The 24,662-nt window shown below is 51.6% G+C and overlaps 1 protein-coding gene and 1 long non-coding RNA gene across 5 annotated transcripts; one reads left to right on the top strand and one right to left on the bottom strand.

Moving 5' to 3' along the window:
* Positions 1-89: 89 nt before the first annotated feature.
* Positions 90-6,544, bottom strand: LOC141049236 (uncharacterized). The gene is made up of 2 exons (XR_012220299.1): positions 6,252-6,544; positions 90-1,430 (listed from the first exon to the last, which is right to left on the bottom strand). It is a non-coding gene; the product is annotated as an uncharacterized lncRNA (long non-coding RNA).
* Positions 6,471-23,068, top strand: GMPPA (GDP-mannose pyrophosphorylase A). 4 transcript variants are annotated; one of them, XM_073545450.1, is made up of 14 exons: positions 6,471-6,611; positions 7,689-7,739; positions 8,440-8,537; positions 9,687-9,790; positions 9,961-10,153; positions 10,644-10,703; positions 11,034-11,164; positions 11,334-11,351; positions 13,502-13,633; positions 13,710-13,807; positions 13,930-13,976; positions 15,400-15,492; positions 15,574-15,742; positions 22,616-23,068. In XM_073545450.1, the coding sequence occupies exons 2-14, from the start codon at positions 7,700-7,702 to the stop codon at positions 22,714-22,716; spliced, it is 1,284 nt and encodes a 427-aa protein (XP_073401551.1). In that variant the 5' UTR covers positions 6,471-6,611; positions 7,689-7,699; the 3' UTR covers positions 22,717-23,068. The 4 variants fall into 4 exon arrangements, with proteins under 4 accessions (XP_073401551.1, XP_073401549.1, XP_073401547.1 ...); XM_073545448.1 differs by lacking the exon at positions 6,471-6,611 and adding an exon at positions 6,695-6,807; XM_073545446.1 differs by lacking the exon at positions 6,471-6,611 and adding an exon at positions 6,803-6,822.
* The last annotated feature ends 1,594 nt before the right edge of the window (positions 23,069-24,662 follow it).

Below are 24,662 nucleotides of genomic sequence, written 5' to 3'. Positions count from 1 at the left end.
CCTCTACCTTGAGATATTATATATTAGCCCACTACCACCTGTAGGGATTCTACTCGCTTAGGTGTGACGGGAGACAACCAGGAGGCACGTTCCTTTTAAAAGTTCACAGAGTTTATTGCTCCATAACCCATAAACCAGCACATAACATAAGGAATTGCCTTCAGCTCAGGTGAAAGTAAGTATAAATGTCCATTGTTTCAGGCTCAGTCCTGGAGCCTCAGCAAAACACAGGAGGCTTATCCGTCCTCACATACAGCCAATATACATAGGCCTCCCTGGGTCAGCAACCTCAGCACGAGGTCTTCAGTAGGGTAGCACACCTTCCACCACATAGGCCTGCCGGGACCTTCCACATGGCCCAATCAGATCCATGCGCTCTCTCTCATGTGACCGGACCTCAGGTACCTTATATGGTCCATAACGACACCCACAGGTGATCACATGGCTATGACCTCACTAAAGGTCCTATTACACACAGCCACACATATACTTTATTATGACACTCTTAAACACACCCCTGGGTGGGTTTGTAGGTAACCAGGTCCGCCCAACTCTCTAGTTACCTGGAGACTTCTCCTTTATACATTGAAGCAACACCTCAGCAATATCATTGCTAAACAACACATAAGTCTCCATCCCAAAGCCACCCACTTTGGGATACATAACGGCCATTCTGTGTTCTGCCATTCATCCTTTCTCCTCGGACATCCACACAGCGCCCCCTAGCGGACTCAGTGGTTACTACACCACACACCCTAGACTCTATGCATTATCTATATCAATGTTTTTCCTTCTTTATTGCAAAACCACCAGTATATGGGAAAAGTATTGGGAGATGAACTCTGTTATGGAGCAGAAATAAGTTACTCCCCAACTCTAACAAAGAAAGGAAGAAAGACCTGAAGACGAGGACTCAGGGATTCTGGGGGGCCGCTGTGAGGACACAGTGATACTGTGAATGAAATGAGGCGACACTTCCTTCCAGCACTCAAGACCCTGACATCCATCCATGTCTCCCACCCTGAGCCAGGCTCTATTTATACCCGGGTGTCCATATGGGGTGCTGCTGCCGGCAGTCCGGGCAGCGGTGACAGCTGTTTATCTCTGAGGGAGAACTGATGATATCTTGAATAACAGCGGGAGATTGTTCTGTGTGGAGGAGACAAAGCGTCAAGAGCCGTCATCACCCGGGTGTAACGGAGAAGAAAACCCAAAATATCTATTACTTATATGGAATTGTATCCGAACATTATCTGATCAATCTCGCCCAATAATAATAATAATTTTATTTCTATAGCGCCAACATATTCCACAGCGCTTTACATTTTAGATCAGACTTGTACAGATAATAAAGACATTACAGGATAACAATAATCACATAAATCAGCAGATACAGGAGGAGCGAGGGTCCGGCTGCTCCAAGCTACAATCTATGGAGGAAACAGAGGAGACACGAAAGGGGGATTGTAATAACTGCTTGTATTGTACGGTCCGGCCATTAATGTAATAAATAGGGTGTCCATAGTCCCCTCACCACACACTATGATGTCCCCACATAGTATGATGCCACCACAGAGCCCCCCCCCACACAGTATGATGCCACCACAGAGCCCCCCCACACAGTATGGCGCCACAGTGTCCTCACACCCAGAACGATGACCCCGCAGTGCCCCCCACAGTATAATCCCTTCAGGGCCTTGTCCCATCAGAGTCCCCCACACAGTATGATCCCTCACAGAGCCCCACACACAGTATGATCCTTCACAGAGCCCCACACACTAGGATCCCTCACAGAGCCCCCCACACAGTATGATCCTTCACTGAGCCCCTCAGACAGTATGATCCCTCACAGAGCCCCACACATTAGGATCCCTCACAGAGCCCCCCACACAGTATGAACCTCAGAGAGCCCCCCACACCGTATGATCCCTGACAGAGCCCCCCACATCATATGATCCCACACAGAGCCCCCCACATCGTATGATCCCTGACAGAGCCCCGCACACAGTATGATCCCTCACAGAGCCCCACACACTATAATCCCTCACAGAGCCCCCCACACAGTATGATCCCTCTCTGAGCCCCCACACAGTATGATCCCTCTCTGTGCCCCCCACACAGTATGATTCCTCACAGAACCCCCCCACACAGTATGATCCCTCACAGAGCCCCCCACACAGTATGATCCCTCACAGAGCCCCACACACAGTATGATCCCACACAGAGCCCCACACACTATAATCCCTCACAGAGCCCCCCGCACACAGTATGATCCCTCTCTGAGCCCCCCACACAGTATGATTCCTCACAGATCCCCGCACACAGTATGATCCCTCACTGAGCTCCACACACAGTATGATCCCTCACAGAGCCCCGCACACAGTATGATCCCTCACAGAGCCCCACACACTATAATCCCTCACAGAGCCCCCCACACAGTATAATCCCTCACAGAACCCCCCACACAGTATAATCCCTCACTGAGCCCCCAAACAGTATGATCCCTCACAGAGCCCCCAACACAGTATGATCCCTCACAGAGCCCCCCACACAGTATGATCACTCACAGATCCCCCCACACAGTATGAACCCTCACAGAACCCCCCACACAGTATGAACCCTCACAGAACCCCACACACAGTATGATCCCTCACAGAGCCCCACACACAATATGATCCCTCACAGAGCCCCACACACTATAATCCCTCACAGAGCCCCCCCCACACAGTATGATCCCTCACAGAACCCCCCACACAGTATGATCCCTCACAGAGCCCCCCACACAGTATGATCCCTCACAGTGCCCCACACACTATGATCCCTCACAGAGCCCCCAACACAGTATGATCCCTCACAGAGCCCCCCACACAGTATGATCCCTCACAGATCCCCCCACACAGTATGATCCCTCACTGAGCCCCCCAAACAGTATGATCCCTCACAGAGCTCCCCACACAGTATGATGTCCTCACAGAGCCCCCCCACAGTATGATCCCTCACAGAGCCCCCACACCATATGATCCCTCACTGAGCCCCCCAAACAGTATGATGCCTCACAGAGCCCCCCACACAGTATGATGTCCTCACAGAGCCCCTCACACAGTATGATCCCTCTCTGTGCCCCCCAAACAGTATGATCCCTCACAGAACCCCCCACCACACAGTATGATCCTTCACTGAGCCCCCCCCACCATATGATCCCTCACAGAGCCCCCAACACAGTATGATCCCTCACAGAGCCCCCAACACAGTATGATCCCTCACAGAGCCCCCCACACAGTATGATCCCTCACAGATCCCCCCACACAGTATGATCCCTCACTGAGCCCCCCAAACAGTATGATCCCTCACAGAGCCCTCCACACCATATGATCCCTCACAGAGCCCCCCACATCATATGATCCCTCACAGAGCCCCCCACATCGTATGACTCCTCACAGAGCCCCCCACACAGTATGATCCCTCACAGAGCCCCCCACACAGTATGATCCCTCACAGAGCCCCCCACACACTATGATCCCTCACAGAGCCCCCCACACACTATGATCCCTCACAGAGCCCCCACATAGTATGATCCCTCACAGAGCCCCCCACACCGTATGATCCCTCACAGATCCCCCCACACAGTATGATCCCTCACAGAGCCCCACACACAGTATGATCCCTCACAGAGCCCCTCACACAGTATGATCCCTCTCTGTGCCCCCCACACACTATGATCCCTCACAGAGCCACCCACACAGTATGATCCCTCACAGAGCCCCCCACACCGTATGATCCCTCACAGAGCCCCCCCACACAGTATGATCCCTCACAGAGCCCCACACACAGTATGATCCCTCACAGAGCCCCTCACACAGTATGATCCCTCACAGAGCCCCCCACACAGTATGATCCCTCACAGAGCCCCCCACACCGTATGATCCCTCACAGAGCCACTCACACAGTATGATCCCTCACAGAGCCCCCCACACAGTATGATCCCTCACAGAGCCCCACACACAGTATGATCCCTCACAGAGCCCCTCACACAGTATGATCCCTCACAGAGCCCCACACACAGTATGATCCCTCACAGAGCCCCCCACATCATATGAGCCCTCACAGAGCCCCTCACACAGTATGATCCCTCACAGAGCCCCCACACAGTATGATCCCTCACAGAGCCCCCCACACAGTATGATCCCTCACAGGGCCCCCCACACCGCATGATCCCTCACAGAGCCCCCCACACCGCATGATCCCTCACAGACCCCCACACACAGTATGATCCCTCACAGAGCCCCTCACACAGTATGATCCCTCACAGAGCCCCCCACACAGTATGATCCCTCACAGAGCCCCCCCACACAGTATGATCCCTCACAGAGCCCCACACACAGTATGATCCCTCACAGAGCCCCACACACAGTATGATCCCTCACAGAGCCCCTCACACAGTATGATCCCTCACAGAGCCCCTCACACAGTATGATCCCTCACAGAGCCCCTCACACAGTATGATCCCTCACAGAGCCCCCCACACAGTATGATCCCTCACAGAGCCCCCCACACAGTATGATCCCTCACAGAGCCCCACACACCGTATGATCCCTCACAGAGTCCCCCACACAGTATGATCCCTCACAGAGCCCCACACACAGTATGATCCCTCACAGAGCCCCACACACAGTATGATCCCTCACAGAGCCCCACACACAGTATGATCCCTCACAGAGACCCCCACACAGTATGATCCCTCACAGAGCCCCTCACACAGTATGATCCCTCACAGAGCCCCCAACACAGTATGATCCCTCACAGAGCCCCCCACACAGTATGATCCCTCACAGAGCCCCACACACAGTATGATCCCTCACAGAGCCCCTCACACAGTATGATCCCTCACAGAGCCCCCAACACAGTATGATCCCTCACAGAGCCCCACACACAGTATGATCCCTCACAGAGCCCCACACACAGTATGATCCCTCACAGAGCCCCCCACACAGTATGATCCCTCACAGAGACCCCCACACAGTATGATCCCTCAGAGCCCCCCACACCGTATGATCCCTCACAGAGCCCCACACACAGTATGATCCCTCACAGAGCCCCCCACACAGTATGATCCCTCTCTGTGCCCCCCACACAGTATGATCCCTCACAGAGCCCCCAACACAGTATGATCCCTCACAGAGCCCCACACACAGTATGATCCCTCACAGAGCCCCACACACAGTATGATCCCTCACAGAGCCCCCCACACAGTATGATCCCTCACAGAGACCCCCACACAGTATGAACCCTCAGAGCCCCCCACACCGTATGATCCCTCACAGAGCCCCCCACACAGTATGATCCCTCACAGAGCCCCCCACACAGTATGATCCCTCTCTGTGCCCCCCACACAGTATGATCCCTCACAGAGCCCCTCACACAGTATGATCCCTCACAGAGCCCCTCACACAGTATGATCCCTCACAGATCCCCCCACACAGTATGATCCCTCACAGAGCCCCCCACACAGTATGATCCCTCACAGAGACCCCCACACAGTATGATCCCTCACAGAGACCCCCACACAGTATGATCCCTCACAGAGCCCCCCACACAGTATGATCCCTCACAGAGACCCCCACACAGTATGATCCCTCACAGAGACCCCCACACAGTATGATCCCTCACAGAGCCCCCCACACAGTATGATCCCTCTCTGTGCCCCCCACACAGTATGATCCCTCACAGAGCCCCTCACACAGTATGATCCCTCACAGATCCCCCCACACAGTATGATCCCTCACAGAGCCCCCCACACAGTATGATCCCTCACAGAGACCCCCACACAGTATGATCCCTCACAGAGACCCCCACACAGTATGATCCCTCACAGAGCCCCCCACACAGTATGATCCCTCACAGAGACCCCCACACAGTATGATCCCTCACAGAGACCCCCACACGGTATGATCCCTCACAGAGACCCCCACACAGTATGATCCCTCACAGAGACCCCCACACAGTATGATCCCTCACAGAGACCCCCACACAGTATGATCCCTCACAGAGACCCCCACACAGTATGATCCCTCACAGAGACCCCCACACAGTATGATCCCTCACAGAGACCCCCACACAGTATGATCCCTCACAGAGCCCCCCACACAGTATGATCCCTCACAGAGCCCCCCACACAGTATGATCCCTCACAGAGCCCCCCGGACTCCTGCTCCCCTCCGCTGACCTCCGGACTCTCTGACATCGGTCCTCACCTCGGGCTGCGCTGACCTCAGGTGCCGGTGCTGTCATCACCTTGCGGTTTATCACTGTAGCGCCCGCAGCTTTGCGTTTCCTTCTGACGTCACGTCTTACCGTGGATCTGTCACCAGAGGCAGAACGGCCACGTGGGCAATTTTTTTCCCGATGTTTTCTCAGTGACGTCACCAACCGGTCAAGTCGGTTTGTTATTACCATGGTGACCACGCACGGCTCACGTACCTCGTCACGTGCGTCGTTCCATCCAATCAGGGCCGATAATCAGCCAGAACTCCAACTCCCGGCATCCTCCTTCCTGACTGACGTGCCCTAAAAAGTGATTGAGGCGGAAGTGTGAGGTGCAGCGCTCAGCGCAGGTAACTGGGGGTCTTGTGAGAGGTTAATGGGGGCGGTGACGCCGGGTCTGTGGGTGTCGTACTGTACTGTGGGGGGACTACAAGTGCCAGCTCGGCCAGCTGCTGTCATGCTGTACTATAATGTCCATGTCTCATGTACTCTGTGGCTTATCTGCTCCTGAAGGACCACAGCTCCCAGCAGCTGGAGGTCATTCTGGTACTTGTAGTTGCTGTATGGCTTTTGATAATTTTTTTTCTTGAGCTTCCAGTATTGTGACTCTGTCTGTTCATATTTCTATATAGGACGAGCCCTTTATCGCCTCCCACAGCGGAGGGTTTGTTACAGTGGCGTCCGGACAATCCTGGCTGGTCGTCACGATGTGCCGGATCCAGCTGGGATTGTGCAGCAAGGAGACAACTGCAGCAAACCCTCCGCTGTGAGGCGTCGGCGGACTCCGGGTTCCCCCCCCCCCCTCCGGGTCGTCGGCTCTTTCCCCCCACCCCCCCTCCGGGTCGTCGGCTCTCGACCCCCCCCCCCACCCCACCCTCCGGGTCGTCGGCTCTCGACCCCCCCACCCCCCCCTCCGGGTCGTCGGCTCTCTTCCCCCCACCCCCCCCCCCTCCGGGTCGTCGGCTCTTTTCCCCCCACCCCCCCCTCCGGGTCGTCGGCTCTTTTCCCCCCACCCCCCCCTCCGGGTCGTCGGCTCTTTTCCCCCCACCCCCCCCTCCGGGTCGTCGGCTCTTTTCCCCCCCACCCCCCCCCCCCCCTCCGGGTCGTCGGCTCTTTTCCCCCCCACCCCCCCCCCCCCCTCCGGGTCGTCGGCTCTTTTCCCCCCACCCCCCCCCCCCCTCCGGGTCGTCGGCTCTTTTCCCCCCACACCCCCCCCCCTCCGGGTCGTCGGCTCTTTTCCCCCCACCCCCCCCCCCCTCCGGGTCGTCGGCTCTCGTTCCCCCACCCCCCCCTCCGGGTCGTCGGCTCTCTTCCCCCCACCCCCCCCTCCGGGTCGTCGGCTCTCAACCCCCCACCCCACCCCCGCTCCGGGTCGTCGGGTTGTCAGCTCTTAAATTTGTCTTTTATGCTTAGTTCTCTTTTTTTAGATTCTGCAGAAATGCTGAAAGCCGTCATCCTGATCGGGGGCCCCCAGAAGGGTAAGTGCGTCCGGTGACTGCCGTCATCTCCGCCATCATACACTTGTAGGGTGTGTAGACTTTTACAACCATTTCACCAATGCGCTGAAAACCAAAAATGAAGTCGCTTTGCAAATAGTCCTCCTGGCGTCTTGCGTATACAGAGCCACTGTGTAACCATGGAGACACATAGCCGGGCCCCTGCAGACAGAGGGGGAGTAACACGACTGCGGGGTCACACAGGAGTCTGTAACCATGGAGACACATAGGCCTGTGTACACAAAACGGCAGGAACACTGTTTCTGAATCAACATTTATTGCAGATTTATTTTCTTCCTATGCACGGGAGCAATAGAAATGTGCAAATAACGGGCTTCCCCACAACTGTCTCCTGGCAGTGACTGGGGGGTCTAACTTTTTTGGAGGGGATAGCGCAGTCGACTTTTCAATGATTTTAAAGGGGTTTTCCATAATTTTAAATTTTTTTACTAGGACAATTCCTTCTCATTCTCCATTAAAATAAAAACCCTTCTGCTCCCCCCCGGCGCCGTTCCAGCGGTGTCAGCACTCGCGTTCCCAGGCTGACGTGTGGTTGTTACACCATGCGAGCTCTACGCCCAGTCAGCGCCGTCTTCACTGTCGAACAGTGGGGTCTAAGCACCGTCCTCAGTAAATCCAGCATGGCTCTCTTGTTTATGGGGGTCTCTTCTCTGCCTTATAGGTACCAGGTTTCGGCCATTATCGTTTGAGGTTCCCAAGCCTCTGTTCCCCATTGCCGGGGTCCCAATGTTACAGCATCACATCGAGGCTTGCAGCAAGGTAAGATCTACAGTAAAGGAGCTCTCCAGCGCTGCTCAGGTCTGCATTGGGAGGCAAGCGGGGCTGATGATGTACCGTCTGCACTATCCCTGCCACGTGATCAGCGCTACCCTTCTCCTAAGGCCGGGGTCAGACTTGCAAGCATGATGCGAGATACTCGCACATAAATACCCGGAGCTGCTGCTGGCACTCGGGACCGGAGTGTGCGGCTGCATCGAAATACATGCGGCTGCACACTCCAGTCCCCAGTGCCGGGTATTGATGCGAGAGACTCGCGCATCACACTCATAAGTGTGATCCCGACACAGAAGTGAGCAGCGCTGCAGATTCTCTTTACAGAGGTTTTTCACATCAATGTATTAACTTGAAGTTCGGTCATCATTGTGTGATCTGTTCGGCTGTGGAAACGTCGGTGCTGGACTGGCTGTAGTACCGCCTCGTATAGATGGCGGTGTCTGGTCCTGCAGCTTAAAAGGGAACAGGTCGGCTGTCTCACGCAGATTGTCTCGTCCGCCTATGTTGTTGCAGCTGTGGATGGTTTACTCTGTGGCATTACAGAGAAAACCTATATAAGGACTGTGTGTCTTTGACTAGTCTGCAGCCGTTCTCTGGCAGCTTCTTCCCACCCCGCTCCCATAGACTCACAGGTCTCTCCATATGTGTGTGTATTCCGGGAGAGACCTGTCACTCTGGGGGGATATAGGCAGGGATCGGCCTGTTGGACAGTCCCTGGCCAGTGTTTTTTTTTTTTTCTCACCTGCCACAGCATAAAACACATGCTGATATGGGCCGCAGGAATCAGTAGAAAGGTCTCTTAACTTCATTTACTTAAATGGAGCTGAGCTGCACTACCCCACACAGTCACTCGGGTATAGATGGCGCTGTTGTAGGGCACTTCACTGCTCTGCTAATTAGGAATCAGTCTTCATCCGTGTCTGATCTGGAAATCTTGGCTCTGTACAGACTGGTTTTCATCTTGCACTGATGAGGATTAACAAGCCAGGAACAGAGCTCTGTAAGCTGTGTACAGTACACCCGAGGGCCTGGCGGTAAAGTGATGCAGGGACTGTACACCTCTTCGTTCCAGTTATACATCAGTACTATAATATTACTGGTAACATCCCATGTGACACCGTTCCTTTCTTGTAGGTGCCAAACCTGAAGGAGATCTTACTGATTGGATTTTATCAGCCCAATGAGGCCCTGAGTCGCTTCCTTGTCACAGCGCAGCAAGAGTTTAAAGTAGCAATCAGGTGAGATGATGGGTGAAACTGAAAGAAGGTGCAGGGAGCTGTGAGATCTGACATGATGGGGAAGGAAGCAGAGTTTTGAGTGCAGCTCTGGATGTGACTGTAAATTAATTTGATGAACGGCTTGAGTTGTTCCACTATATGTCATAGTCTCCTCCTGTCCTCTCACGCAGGTATCTGCAGGAATTTTCAGCCCTGGGTACTGGAGGAGGGATTTATCACTTCCGGGACCAGATCCTTTCCGGGGGACCACAGGCATTCTTTGTGATGAATGCAGATGTTTGCTGCGAGTTTCCTCTCCCTCAAATGCTGAGGTTTCAGAAGCAACATGAAGAGACGCACAGATACATCATGCTGGGAACCACAGTAAGCCTGATGGACAGCAGATCTGTCACCAGTCACCCATCCAGCTGGACTGAGAGCTGCAGATTGTTCTTAGCAGGGTGATATCTCAGCAGGGCAGAGGGACACTGAGAGGCTGTCGGTCAGGCTGGGTGGGCCTAGATTGGGTATAACCTATACAGCCATTCTGACATGGGGCTTCACAGTAAGTACACCGCAGCCATCAGGTATGGGAGGCTTATTTAATAATGTATGCAGTCTATTTAGGGAAATCTGGTGACAGATCCTCTGAGTAGCTCAAGATCTCTGCTTGCTGGAAAAGTTTTGTTTCTATGTAAAGACTGACAATTATTCCAAGTGTAGCGAGCCGTATGATTGATTAGGACAAAAGATGGCAGTTTTGGGTTTTGCTTTGAAGTGGCCCGTCCCTTTAAGCCTTATTTGCATATTTTTGCTTTCATTAAGATATATACCCATGTGCTGCCTCTAATTATGTACAACTTCCTGTTTGCAGGCGAATAGGACTCAGTCTCTGAATTACGGCTGCATCGTGGCGAAGACAGATACCCAGGAGGTAACGGGGTGACACTAGTAAGGTGGCGGGAGACGGCGGAGGTAAAGTCATGATAGGACACTGGGTGGCTGACCAAATTTACTGCAAAATAAGAGGCTTCTCCCAGTCCTGGAGGCCTATGGATGGGGGATAGATTACATGCTAGTAATCTGAGCCCAAAATCCTCTGTAGAATTAAAAGGAAATAATTGTGGCCTCCTGCTGTTGCCAATGGGTGGCGCTTGCTGCATACAGGCTCACAGTTCCTCAGTGCGTATATTGGTCTCCCCCTAGTGGTGACTGCAGGCAGGATCTGATCAGTGTGCTCCATGGTTGTCTTTCTCCTCGGCAGGTCTTGCATTACGTGGAGAAGCCGAGTACATTTGTTAGTGACATCATCAACTGCGGCATCTACCTCTTCTCGCCTTCAATATTCCAGCACATTGCTGAGGTTTTCCAACGCAACCAGCAGGACGTGCAGCTGTGAGTCGCCCCATTCCCTTTCTCTTCGGCTTGGATGCGCCCTTGTATTCCCTCCTTTCCGATGCTGTGGTGTCTCCCTTTTTCATTTATCATTTCTTCATGTGCATTCATTATTCTTCTTTTTTCCTCCTTTTCCTCTGTTCCTTGTGCTTCCTGCATGTGCGGCCAGTTGTTCCTCCTGCATCAGGTGAGTGCTGTGTGTGGCACCGGCACATGGCCTGGGCACCGCCGGCGGTGATGGCACCTCCCCTAGCTCACTGATCTATTCACTCATCACAACCACTTCTACTTTTTGGCTTCCTCTTGTGTCTTTCATGTCTGACCTTAAAGGGAATGTATCATCTGCAGGAAATGGAAATCACCAGGTGTTTCCATCACATATTTTCACATTAAAAACCTGTCAAAAAATTTTTCTCTGCAAGCGCCGTGTCAGATACCTGCCAGGGAAGAGTCGCGCAATCTTTGCGCTAAAGCCGATCTCTAGAAATCCTGCGCAGACGCCATTGTCCTCCAGTTCTGATACATAAACAGTATTTGCACAGTACAGCGACAGAGATGGGACAAGTAGCCCCAGGAAATCGTATGCACATGCGCAGGATTCCAGACCGGCTTAATGTAACTTGCATCGTGCCAGATTGGAGGGTGTAGGGCAAGGACAGCTGGACTCTTCCGAACAGTGGCTCCACCTCCTTGACTCCAGCAAGTTTGTTGGAAAGTGCATTCAGCGATGCAGGTAATGGTGACCAGAGGAGAAATCTTCTGACAGGTTCCTTCTTAAATTCTCAATCTCGTGATCATTAGTATACGGGATTCACAATCTTGCTGTTTTTTTTTTTTGTTTTATCTAAAGCTCATATCTAGATGTGGTGTCCAGTTTTGGGCACCACATTTTAAAAAAGACATCAACAAACTGGAGCAAGTTCAGAAAAGAGCGACCAGAATGGTGACCGGTCTGCAAACCCTGTCTTATGAGGAAAGGTTGCAGGATTTGGGATTGTTTAGTTTGCAAAAGAGAAGACTGAGAGGAGACTTAATAGCTGTCTACAAATATCTCAAGGGCTGTCACATTGTAGAAGGATCAACTTTATTCTCATTTGCACAAGGAAAGACTAGAAGCAATGGGATGATACTGAATGGGAGGAGACACAGATTAGATATTAGAAAAAACTTTTTGACAGAGTGATCAATGAGTGGAACAAGCTGCCACGAGAGGTGGTGAGTTCTCCTTCAATGGAAGTCTTCAAACAGAGGCTGGACAGACATCTGACTGGGATGATTTAGCGAATCCTGCTTTGAGCAGGGGGTTGGACCAGATGGCCCAGGAGGTCCCTTCCAACTCTACGATTCTATGATTCTATCTGGCTGATGGTTCCTGTTTTGTAGAGATCAGTTCTCAGCAGTCATTTCATTATCATCACAGATGAGATTACGCTAAAAGGTAACAGCTATAAAATAACACAGGAGCCATCATAGGTGATATCACAGCTCACCTCCTCCTGTACAATGACAGATAACACCTCCATATACAGTGAATAGCTTGGGATCCACCATTCACAATATGTGATGTCACAGCTCACCTCCTCCCCCTCCCACATATAGGTCAGAGCATACACACACCACTTGTCCGGTGACCGCTGTAAAGCTCGTGACCGGACATTAGTAACAATCTCGAGACCTCCTGGAAATAGAAGTCTAGTAATAATAATCAGGATATAACTTGTAAATGAAATGATGGGTAATATAGTCCCTTAATGGCTGGATATGATGATTGATGGCTTCTCAGATAGAAGTATCTGTCTATCTATACATTGCTATGCTGTTTAGCTATTTCTTAAAGGGGATGTCCAGGAATAGAGAAACATGGCAGCTTTTTTTTTTTTCAGAAATGGCACCCCTTCTGGGTGCAGGTTGTGTCTAGTATTGCAGCTCAGCTCCACTCCATTGTAGTCGCAGCGCCAGCTGTAAGGACACCATACATTTATCTAGGCAAGGGTGGCCATGTTCTTCTAATCCTGTGCAGTCTCATTTTATCTGGGGAAGCTGGGTGACGACTGATATGTCCGGCATGGTGGCCTCCATGGAGGCGTCTGACCTTCCTGCTGTTAATGCTGCAGTGGATGGAGGCGTTCTGCTCCTTTTTGTCGGTTTGTAAATTACATCTTACATGTGAAATCCGGACCTGCTGCATGGCGCCGCTCAGAATCACCATGTGCTGTATGCACGCTGAGCCAGCAGGGGGCAGCAGTGAGAAGTCAGGTGCAGCCAGAAAGCAGTAAGCACATGAATGCTGCAAATAAAGTGGATGGAATAATCCCATTGTATTCCCTTGTGTTGCAGCGAGGAGAACTTGAGCTGGCAGCGGACGGAGGTGATCAGGCTGGAGCAGGACATATTCTCCGAGCTGGCCGGGCGGGGGCAGCTATATGTCTACAAAACTGACGGTTTCTGGAGTCAGATAAAGTCCGCGGGGTGAGTGTCGGCTCCTAGGTCGAGCGCAGCGCAGATATGGAGCCGCTCAGCTCACTGCTGTGTCCTCATTCTCCAGCTCAGCCATTTATGCCAGCCGCCTTTATCTGGACCAGTACCACATAACGCATCCCGAGAGACTGGCACACAACCAGGAGGGGGCGCCGATCATACTGGGTACGGCTGAACATTGTCTTACTGATTACAACCTCTCCAGACCCCACATTCGCATCGTGCCTGGGGTCAGACGTCCCTGCCACTCTTAATATATTCTATACTTATGTTTTTCCCCCCTGCAGGAAAGGTGTACATCCATCCCACCGCCAAAGTTGATCCAACCGCCGTGGTGAGTAATTGTATCTGGCATGATGATGGGGGGCACAGATCTCGTTATGGGTCCATACTAGGAGCTGTAGGTGTTTGGAGCATCTATGTATGGTATATGAATACTTTGGGTCATAGACGTCTAATAATAAGAATATAAGGGTGTTCATGGGCTGAGCACCAGTCTCAATCTATGATAATCGGTCCCGGCATGAATTGACCGCAGGTCTCCCGACCCCCAATCAGGGCCATATGAGGCTGAAGAGTCAGAGCAGCAGAACCCCAGACTGTTTGTGCTCGGACAGAATTTCACAGACTTCTATGCCAGGAACTGTAGTAAAAGCTGACCTGATCAGTGGGGACCACCCCAGACCTCTACCTTGTAGTAGCAGACCCAATGCAAGATCTGTCTCCCCCGTAACCACTGTAGTCTGGAGTTATTTCACTACTTCTTCTCCCATTCTAGAGAACTTTATGCCGTACAATAGGGAAAAAACAAAATTGAATATTACTGATCCTTACCAGATCTAGCACAGTCTCACCACCACTACACCGTTCTGTTTGGCTGCAGTGGTGATATTACCGCAGCAGCCAAACAGATTGGTGCAGCAGTGGAGAGGAGGTGCTGGACCAAGAAAAAGAAAGGGTCATCTGTATTACTACAAGTGAAGGGGTTTGGAGTACGACAATCAAGATTGGACTACACAAGCTTTGTAGTCTGTAACCATGGAGACACACAGGCTTCCTTAGGAGCGGTATACAATGTTGTCTTGATTAAAACTATTTTCAGTTATTTTATAGACAACAGAACAATAAGAAAAATACTGCAGAAGTTTGATATAGTTAACGATTGCGTGTGTATGCTAACTAACTACTGTATATATTAAAGGGAATCTGTCACCCTTTTTTTTTTTTGCCTCTCAGCTGCCGGCATAGACATCGGGCGATCGGGGGCTTAGCTACAGCATTCTGTAATGCTGTAGATAAGCCCCCGATGTAACCTGAAAGAGAAGAAAAACACGTTATATTATACTCACCCCGGGGTGGGCGGTCCGGTCCGATGGGTGTTGCGGTCCGGTCCGACGCCTCCCTTCTTCACACGATGACGTCCTCTTCTTCCCATCCTGTAATGGCTGTGGCGCAGGCGCACTGCTCTGCCCTGTTGAGGGCAGAGCAGAACTTTGCAGTGCGCAGGCGCCAGACCTCTCCTGACGCCTGCGCACTGCAGGACCCTGCATTACAGAGTGCTGTAGATAAGCCCCCGATGTCTATGCCGGCAGCTGAAAGGCAAAGGGTGATAGATTCCCTTTAAACGTTTGTGTATGTATCGCAGATCTTCGGTTACATTACTGAAAAGCATGTTATTTTTGTTTGTGTTCAATTCCATCAAAACACAGAAGAAATATCTAACTTTTTTTTTTTTTATTTCTACATTTTCTTGACAGCTGGGCCCCAATGTGTCCATTGGTATGGGGGTGAGCATCGGAGCCGGGGTGCGGGTGCGAGAATCCATCATTTTACACGGCGCTGTGCTGCAGGTAAACAGTGTGCCCCCTGTGCCTCAGAGAGATGCGTACCGCTGCCTGACTACATGAAGCTCTCACCGCTTTACTCTGCAGGATCACAGCTGCGTCTTAAACACCATAGTCGGCTGGGACAGCAGCATAGGCCGATGGGCCCGCGTGGAGGGGACACCCAGTGACCCCAATCCTAATGACCCTTACTCCAAAATAGACAGCGAGACCCTGTTCCGGGAAGGGAAGCTCACACCTTCAATCACAATTCTGGGTAAGAAACTTTGCAAAAAATTACTGTTTAATGTAAGGTGAGTGATTAGAGGAAAAACAGCGGAAGGTGGAATTTAGTCTTGTGTTACATTAAGGTCTTGGCTCGGACTGACATTAACCTACAGGGTCCATCTATGGGGGGGAACTAAGATTTTTACTTCCATACTGTGTATGCGAGACTGGAAAGTTGTATCCAGCTCTTGCCACAGTTAACTATAGAAATTATATTAAATTCTTTCTACTGCACAAAAAATAGATTTGACAGCTTGAAACGCTGTTTCCTCCTCTCATTCTAAGAAAATAATTATACATGTACTCATGGATACCTAAGCTACGGCAATGGCTCTGTGCATGGTGTAAGCAACGTTGGTAATCAGAACTATGCTATATCTATAATAGTTATTTGCTATTATTACTACTACATATTGGGATAAGATCTTGAAGATGGGAAAAGCCATTTAAGTGCTTTGAAGCCTGCAAAATACAAGACCGTACCAGAGATAAATGGTTTCTTTCTCCGCAGCGTTCTCTGCTGGCTCTGACATGGGGACCAGACCTGTTCGACATTGATTGTAGGAGCTTTAGCCTCGCCCATGCCATTTATGCCACTTGTCACATTTTTAACACCACAAGGACCAGGTTACATTCACAGTGGGAGAGTTGCAAAGCTTGAGGCTGTGCTACTGATATGTACTGAGGGGTTTGTGGGAGTATTAATTGTCCCTTGGATCAGTGGTCACATGTGGCTGATGATTTAGATCTGAGTATATGAACCCAGAATGGATCCCGTAGGCTGCAATCCGTATTCTGAAAAGCAAACTAATCTGTTGTATTTCTGCACCAGAAAGCTGCTGGCAAAAAACAGGATTTTTTGGGTTGCTTACCGTAAAATCTGTTTCTCGGAGCCTTAATTGGGGGACACAGAGATCATGGGTGTATGCTGCTCCCACTAGGAGGCTGACACTATGCACAAAAAAAGTTAGCCCCTCCTCCGCCGTATACACCCCACCGACCGGCAGGAAGTTCCTCAGTTAGTGAGAAAGCAGTAGAAGTAACAGAATAGATTGAGAACAGAACAAACAACTCAACTGTAACAAACCGACAAACATAAGAACAGGAGTTGTAGAACATGGGAGGGTGCTGTGTCCCCCAATGAAGGCTCCGAGAAACAGATTTTACGGTAAGCAACCCAAAAAATCCTGTTTTCTCGTTCGCCTTATTGGGGGACACAGAGACCATGGGACGTCCCAAAGCAGTCCCTGGGGTGGGAAACAAACTTCCATCAGGCCAGTGGACTCACCACCGCAGCCTGCAGAATCCTTCTACCTAGGCTGGCGTCCGCCGAAGCGTAGGTGTGGACCCTGTAGAATTTCACAAAGGTGTGAACCGATGACCACGTTGCAGCCTTGCAAAGCTGCAGCGCGGAAGCTCTGTGGTGCACCGCCCAGGAGGCACCCACCGCCCGGGTAGAGTGCGCTCTGACCCCTGGAGGGGCCACTCGATGCTTGACCCGGTATGCCTCCAAAATTGCCGATCTGATCCAGCGCGCAATAGTGGCCTTTGAGGCTGGGTGACCTTTCCTCGCCCCGTCAGGAATGATGAACAGAGAGTCTGACTTCCGCAAGGAAGTCGTCCGGGCTAGATACTCTCAATGCCCTGACTAGGTCCAGCTTGTTCAAGGACCACTCCCGAGGGTGAGCTGGGCTTGGGCAGAAGGATGGCAGAACAATGTCCTCATTGAGGTGAAACGAAGATACCACCTTCGGAAGAAAAGAGGGCGGAGGCCGCAGAACTACCTTGTCCTGATGGACCAAAAAAGGAGAGCGGCAAGAAAGTGCTGCTAATTCCGACACGCGCCGAATGGAGGTAATGGCCACCAGAAAGGAGGACCCTGCAGAACCTGAAGAACCAAATTAAGATCCCAAGGATCCACGGGCGCTCGGTACGGAGGAACCGTGTGAGCCACACCATTGAGGAAGGTTTTGACCTGGGGCCGGGAGGCCAGCGTTTTCTGAAATAAAATGGACAGTGCCGAAACTTGACCCTTCAAGGAACTGAGAGCAAGCCCCGCATCCAGGCCTGCCTGCAGAAACTCCAGAATAGAAGGGAGCGAAAAAACCAAGGGCGCGATGTCATTGGTCTCACACCAGGAGAAATAGGCTTTCCATGTACGGTAATAGATCTTCGAAGAAGGCGGCTTTCTGGCGCGGATCATGGTATGAATTACCCGATCAGAGAATCCTGCCCGTCTCAACAGCCACGCTGTTAAATTGAGCGACCGAGAATTGGGGTGGCAAATCGGGCCTTGAGACAGCAGATCTGCCCTGTCGGGAAGCTTCCAGGGGGCGTCCGCGAGAAGGTTGACAATGTCTGCGAACCAAGACCTTCTGGGCCAATTCGGGGCAATGAGGATGACTGGAATCCCCTCTGCTTTGATTTTCTTCAACAACTTGGGAAGAAGAGGCAGAGGAGGGAACAGGTAGGGGAGCTCGAACTGTGACCAAGGGACGGCCAGAGCATCGGCGCCCACTGCCAGAGGGTCCCGAGACCTGGACACGAATTGTGGGACTTTCCTGTTGAGGCGAGATGCCATGAGGTCTACATCCGGAGTTCCCCACCGACGGCAGAGCAGATGAAACACCTCCGGATGTAGGGACCATTCCCCTGCCGCGAGACCCTCGCGGCTGAGGAAATCGGTGGCCCAGTTGTCCACGCCGGGAATGTGAACCGCGGAAATCGTTGGAACAAAGGTCTCTGCCCATTGAAGAATTCTGGACACTTCCGCCAGAGCTGAGACACTCCGTGTCCCACCTTGGCGGTTGATATACGCCACCGCTGTGGCATTGTCTGTCTGAATCCTGACAGGCAGGCCCTTGAGGCGCCTTTCCCAGTGGACGAGAGCTAGATGGATCGCTCGTATCTCTAGGACATTGATCTGCAGAGCTGATTCCTGAGTCGACCATCGACCCTGAACAGTGTGATTGCGGAACACTGCACCCCAGCCGATGAGGCTGGCGTCCGTAGTGACAATCTGCCAGTGAACGGGAAGAAAAGACCCCCCCAAGAGAATGAGGGGAGACGTCAACCACCAGTTGAGAGACCGCTTGATCCAGCATGAAAGGCGAACCGGACGATCCAGAGACAGAGCCGACCTGTTCCACCTGGACAAAATGGCCTGCTGGAGTGGACTGGCGTGAAATTGGGCAAAGGGAACTGCCTCTATCGCCGCCACCATCTTCCCCAGGACCCTCATGGCTGTCCTGAGGGATGGAAATTGTGTGATCTGTAATGATCGCACGCCCTGCTGCAGGGAAAGGATCTTGTCTTGTGGGAGAAATACCCTTGACCGACGAGTGTCGAACAGAAGGCCCAGAAACACAAGGCGTTGAGTAGGGACCAGACAGGACTTTTTCCGGTTGACGATCCACCCAAAAATGGACAGGGTGTCTAGAACGATCGCCACACTTAGGCGGGCCTGTTGAAAGGAGGGAGCCTTGATCAGGATATCGTCGAGGTACGGAAAAAGAACGAGACCTCTGATCCTCAACAAGGCCATCAACGCCGCCATAATCCTCGTGAAGACTCTGGGAGCGGTGGCGAGCCCGAAAGGAAGTGCGACGAACAGGTAATGTTCGTGGTGAATCGCAAACCGCAGGAACTTCTGATGTCCGGGAAATATGGGCACATGTAGATAGGCATCTTGGATGTCTATGGAACCCATGAATTCCTGCTCCTCCATGGAAGCAATTACCGAGCGTACTGACTCCATCCGGAAGTGGCGAAGGCGAACTCTCTTGTTGAGTAACTTGAGATCCAAGATGGGCCGAACTGCCCCGTCCTTTTTCGGCACCACAAACAGGTTTGAATAAAACCCTGTGAAGCGTTCCGATTCGGGAACGGGCACAATCACCCCGGAACTGAGAAGAGAGGCGATGGCTGAACCGAACCCCGGGACCAAGGCCGGATCCCTCGGCGGACGGGATTGGAAGAAGCGATCCCGTGGAAGAGAAATGAACTCTATTTTGTATCCTGTTGATACAACCTCTCTGACCCAAGCGTCCTCTACTGAGGCGAGCCAGACGTCGCTGAAGAAAAGAAGTCGACCTCCCATTTGGAAGGGACCACGGGAGACCGATGGTAGTCATGCGGATGTAGACCGTCCAGGTCTAGATCTGGACGGTCTTCCCTGGGAAGAGTGGGACCGCCAGGACGGAGTGGGCCTGAAGGAAACCTTCTTTCTTTCCTGACGTGCCTGTGGCCTTTGCTGGTTGGAAGGGTTTTCCGCCGTATTGAAACGGCGGAAAGTCCGAAAGGGACGAAACTGACGCCTTGGAGGAGGTCTGCGAGGCTTGGAGGGGAGAAGAGAACTCGTACCTCCAGTAGCGTCCTTAATAATCTGATCCAATTGTGATCCGAAGAGACGCACTCCCTGAACAGGCAGATTGGTCAGAGACTTTTTAGAGGACAAGTCCGCCTGCCAGGCCTTGAGCCAAATTGTACGTCGGATTGCCACGATGTTACTTGACGCCTGAACTGCGCAAGATGCGGCATCCAAGGAGGCAGAAAGCAGATAATCCCCCGCATGGGAAATCTGATTGGCGAGATCGGCCAAATGCTCTGGTCGTGCCTTATCCAGAATGCCCTGCCGAAGGTCGTCTGCCCAAGTGGATATGACCTTTGCTGCCCAAGAAGAAGCAAAGACTGGACATACCGCTGCTGATGCCGCTTCGAAGGCAGATTTTGCTAGAGATTCTATGATCCTATCATTAGAATCTTTTAGAGACGCCACACCTGACAGCGGAAGGACCGTATTATTAGAAAGTCTGGACACAGGAGGGTCCACCGAGGGAGAAGCGGCCCAGTTGTCCGTGAGCTCTTTAGCAAACGGGTACAGCACGCCGAGACGCTTTCCTCTTTGAAAGCGTCTGGTCGGATCTTCTCTCTCCTTTGTAAAAATCTTTCCAAACTCAGAATGGAAGGGAAACACCCTGGATGGTGTTTCCGCCCGTCTGAACGAAACCTCCTGATCTGAGGATTTCGCAGGGGCGTCAGCGATGTCGAAGGTATGGTGAATCGCGGCAATGAGGTTTTGCACCGTAACCTTCATGTTCGCATCCTGGTCCGAATCCAGCTCTAATACCCCTTCCGATTCCGAAAGCGCTTCGCCTGACTCGGGAGAGGAGGCCCGAGAGGGAGACTGCTGGGGACTATGGGGTGAGGTAGGACGAGGGGAGGACTCCGCCTGGAGGTCCTGCCTGGGCCTCTTGCGACTGCCGCTGGCTGGCTCAGATGGGACGTCCTGAGACGTGCTGGGTCCCGCCGAAGCTCCCAAAGGCAACTTGTCCAGAACGGCTACTAGGGACTGAGACACCTTGGTGAGGTCTGCCACTGACTGTGATAGAGAGGAGGCCCAGCCCGGCATGGGGGGCTCACTCACCACTGGGGCTATGGATGGCTCCTGAGCAGCGTCGGGCTGGATTGGATTGCTACAGTCCAGGCAGAGGGGAGTGGACTGACCTGAGGGAAGTTTGCGATTGCAAGAAGAGCACGCAAAGTACTTGACTAAGGTGCCAGAGGAGGCAGGGGGACGAGCGCGGTCAGACTTAGAATTAGACATACTGACGGACAGTCACTGAAGCCTTGCCGGAAGGTTGGGGGACAGGAGGCAGAGGAGGGTGTCAGTCTGCAGTATGCAGAGCTACTCACGGTCCGGTGTCCTATCGCAGCTTCCAATAAATGGAGATGCACGGTTCGTCCGGCTTGCAGGGGCACGGCTGAGGGAACAGCGTCCGGCTGACAGGCTGCGAAAATGGCGGCAGCCAGAGAGTAGCCGAGCAGGAAGCGTGCGCTTTCCTGCAGATGCAGAGGAGGGAGGTAGGCGGGGCTAGGCGCCGATGATAAAAATGGTGCCGCCCGCTAAGATGGTAGGGTGGGAGGGAAGGCGCCGCCGCCTCCGGGACACTCAACCTGAGGGGAGAAGGCCGTGGGCGGGCTTAGAGCGGGCGGGAGGGAAGCCCGCCCGAGAATGGAGGCGGGGGGCGTGGCCGCGACACCGGACAAGGCCCCATATGAAGCCGGGGGCTGGATTAGAAGAGGCGGCCGCCTGTCAGCACAGGGAGGCGTCGCAGAACCGCCGGGGGGGGGGGGGGGGAAGAGCTGTCCGATAACCAGCCAGGGCCTAAATAGCTGCAGCGGCCGCCTGGAGGCGTCGCAGCACTGTCACAGCGACCGCTGCCGAAGAATCCATGGAGTGGCCTGGCGTGGAACCCGCAGGGGAGAATGGGACTCAGGTCTCATACTTACCCTCCTGATCCGTTTCATCCAGCGTACTGTTTCAAGGAGAGTATCCTGCGCCTCAACCGACCGACCGGCTCTGGTAGGCGAGTGGGTGGGAGACGGGGAGCGAGGACCATCTAGAACGCCACATCCATGTTAGGGGTCTTGGTCCTGCTGTAGACTTATGAGGATACGGGGTGGCAGTACACGCCGTACTCATAGTCTCTTTGTGGGACTACAGATGTGACTATTCACACTGTATCCCTCCGGAAAAACCTGAAAAGAAACGACGCACATCGAGGTAGATATGGGTCTAATCAAAGACCCGTGTCCACCTCCTACTGACACTAAGCTAAACTGAGGAACTTCCTGCCGGTCGGTGGGGTGTATACGGCGGAGGAGGGGCTAACATTTTTTGTGCATAGTGTCAGCCTCCTAGTGGCAGCAGCATACACCCATGGTCTCTGTGTCCTCCAATAAGGCGAACGAGAAAGGGTGTAGTTGTCCTAAAGCGGCTGCTCAACTGCTGCAAAACGACAACACTTGTGCTACTCGTATCATTGCTTTCTGTATATTCTTACATTGTTTTCTCCTGCAGGATGTAACGTCTCCATCCCTGCGGAGGTTGTGATCTTAAACTCCATCGTCCTCCCCCACAAAGAGCTGAGTCGCAGCTTTAAGAATCAGATTATCTTATAGTTTGGGGACATTGAGCTGTGCTCAGGGCATGGACTGTGATGTGTGGACGGCGGCCCCTCCAGCACACCAGGATCTCCATGTCCACGTGTCCTTTGGAGTTTCTGCTGCGGATAAAAAATTGGAAACTGAGCGGCTGGAGATCAGAGGTTGTTCTTCTTCCAGGCAGTGAAAACATAACCGCAGCTAAGAGACATAACTAAACCCTAGCGCCTGCAGCGCGCTGTAGCCCCCCGCCCCGGGCTCTTCTCATTTGCACTGTAATTTATCACAGACCCAGAATGTCCGCGGGCCGAGACCTCCACATCCGACCTTCTGATCGAGAGTTTATTAAAAGTTATGTTTGAAGAAGTGATTTGTGCAGTTTTCTTGTAAAACTTTACCATCAGCCTCTGTGCAGGAAAATAAGTCTTGTATATAGATTCATCCTTCTTGACAAGTAATTTTAGAAAACATTGTGTTTGAGGGTTAAAGTATAAAATGCAACTTTACATTATTTTGCCAATTCACACAAGTTGAATATTAGGACACCTTTCCTATTTTCTTTGACAGTTTCATTACTAATAAACTATAATTTTAGGCAGAATCTAGATGTTTGTACTCGGACAGCGATACGCGGATGTCTGAATTTGGCGAATTTTCTGAATGTTGAGAAGCCATCATGGCAGGAAATCTGCTGCAACGTTATAATATCAGGTGAAGAAAGCGGCTGTAGCAGAGCAGGGTGGTCTGTTTAACAAGATATGTGCAGGGGTGCAAGTTATTACCTAATCCCCACTTAGGACCTGCTCCAATTGGCAAAAAAGGAACTTTTATCCCAGTTAGAAAAATAGAGGCAGTCGGGCATGCATACGGCCACCCTATACTAATGGGTTAAAAGTCCCTTCGCTCAGTGGGGGTCAGAGTGGTTGGACTTATCACCCATCCTGTCCCCCCACACTTTTAAAATAGCATTAGAAAAAAAAAACACCACACTGACTTGATGGAGTTGAGTTACCAGGAAGCCCCCAGCGATGACAGAAGAGTCGGCCCACTAGAAGCAGCTGTAAACCTGCACCAGACATTTCACGAAGGACACATTTCTTCCTTTCCCACTGCAATTTGTTTTCGTTCCCTTCTGTCCAAGAGCCATAACTTTATTTTCTTATATATAATATTTCTAGTTTTCAATTAAGCCATTCATGTGATTTTATAATTTCATGGATTGGAAAAATGAAGGTGGAAGGTGAACTGTGGCATGAAATTGAGGGGAAAAAAAAAATGACAATTTTACCTTGTGTTGACATGATTCTCCGGCTCAGTATGATTTCAGCGCCCCCAAACTTGTACAGGTTATATTTTTTCTCTTAGTGGTAAAAAAAAAATAAATCAGTAGCTTGTAAAATTAAGTTTGGTTCGTGTCGCCACTCTCAGCCCCGCCATTTTATTTTTCCATCGATTTGAGCTTTCATGGTTACAATTTTGTATTAAATACATAATTTAGATTTTTTGTTTATTTTTTTGCAGAGGCAAAAAACTGAAGTTCTGGCTTCATGGCATTTACTAGATGGGTTAAATCTTATTTGATTAGATCAGACTTTACAGATGCGACAAAACCAAATTTTTTTTTTATACACTACCGTTCAAAAGTTTGGGGGTCACCCAGACAATTGTGTTTTCCATGAAAACTCATACTTTTATTAATCAGATGAGTTGCCAAATGAATGTAAAATCTCGTCCAGACATTGACAAGGTTCGAAAAAAAGATATTTATTTGAAATAATTTTCTCCTTCAGACTTTGCTTTCAGCACAGAATGCTCCTTTGCAGCAATTCCAGCATTGCAGACCTTTGGCATTCTAGCAGTTTGCGGAGGTAATCTGGAGAAATTTCCCCCCATGCTTCCAGAAGCCTCTCCCACAGGTCGGTTTGCGTACCATACGGTCAAGCTGCTCCCACAACAGCTCAATG

The sequence above is a fragment of the Dendrobates tinctorius genome, unplaced genomic scaffold (genome assembly GCF_039654945.1).
Source record: "Dendrobates tinctorius isolate UK_male_01 unplaced genomic scaffold, ASM3965494v1 ptg000143l, whole genome shotgun sequence".
NCBI lineage: Eukaryota > Metazoa > Chordata > Amphibia > Anura > Dendrobatidae > Dendrobates > Dendrobates tinctorius.
This window is presented reverse-complemented; position numbering and strand designations above follow the sequence as displayed.

Bases quoted from the DNA above. Each gene is read 5' to 3' on its own strand.
- GMPPA (XM_073545448.1), top strand. From the start codon at position 6,732: ATGTCCATGTCTCATGTACTCTGTGGCTTATCTGCTCCTGAAGGACCA. The intron at 6,808-7,688 runs GTACTTGTAGTT...CTCTTTTTTTAG, and splicing joins AGCAGCTGGAGGTCATTCTG to ATTCTGCAGAAATGCTGAAA. The intron at 10,154-10,643 runs GTAAGCCTGATG...TCCTGTTTGCAG, and splicing joins ACATCATGCTGGGAACCACA to GCGAATAGGACTCAGTCTCT.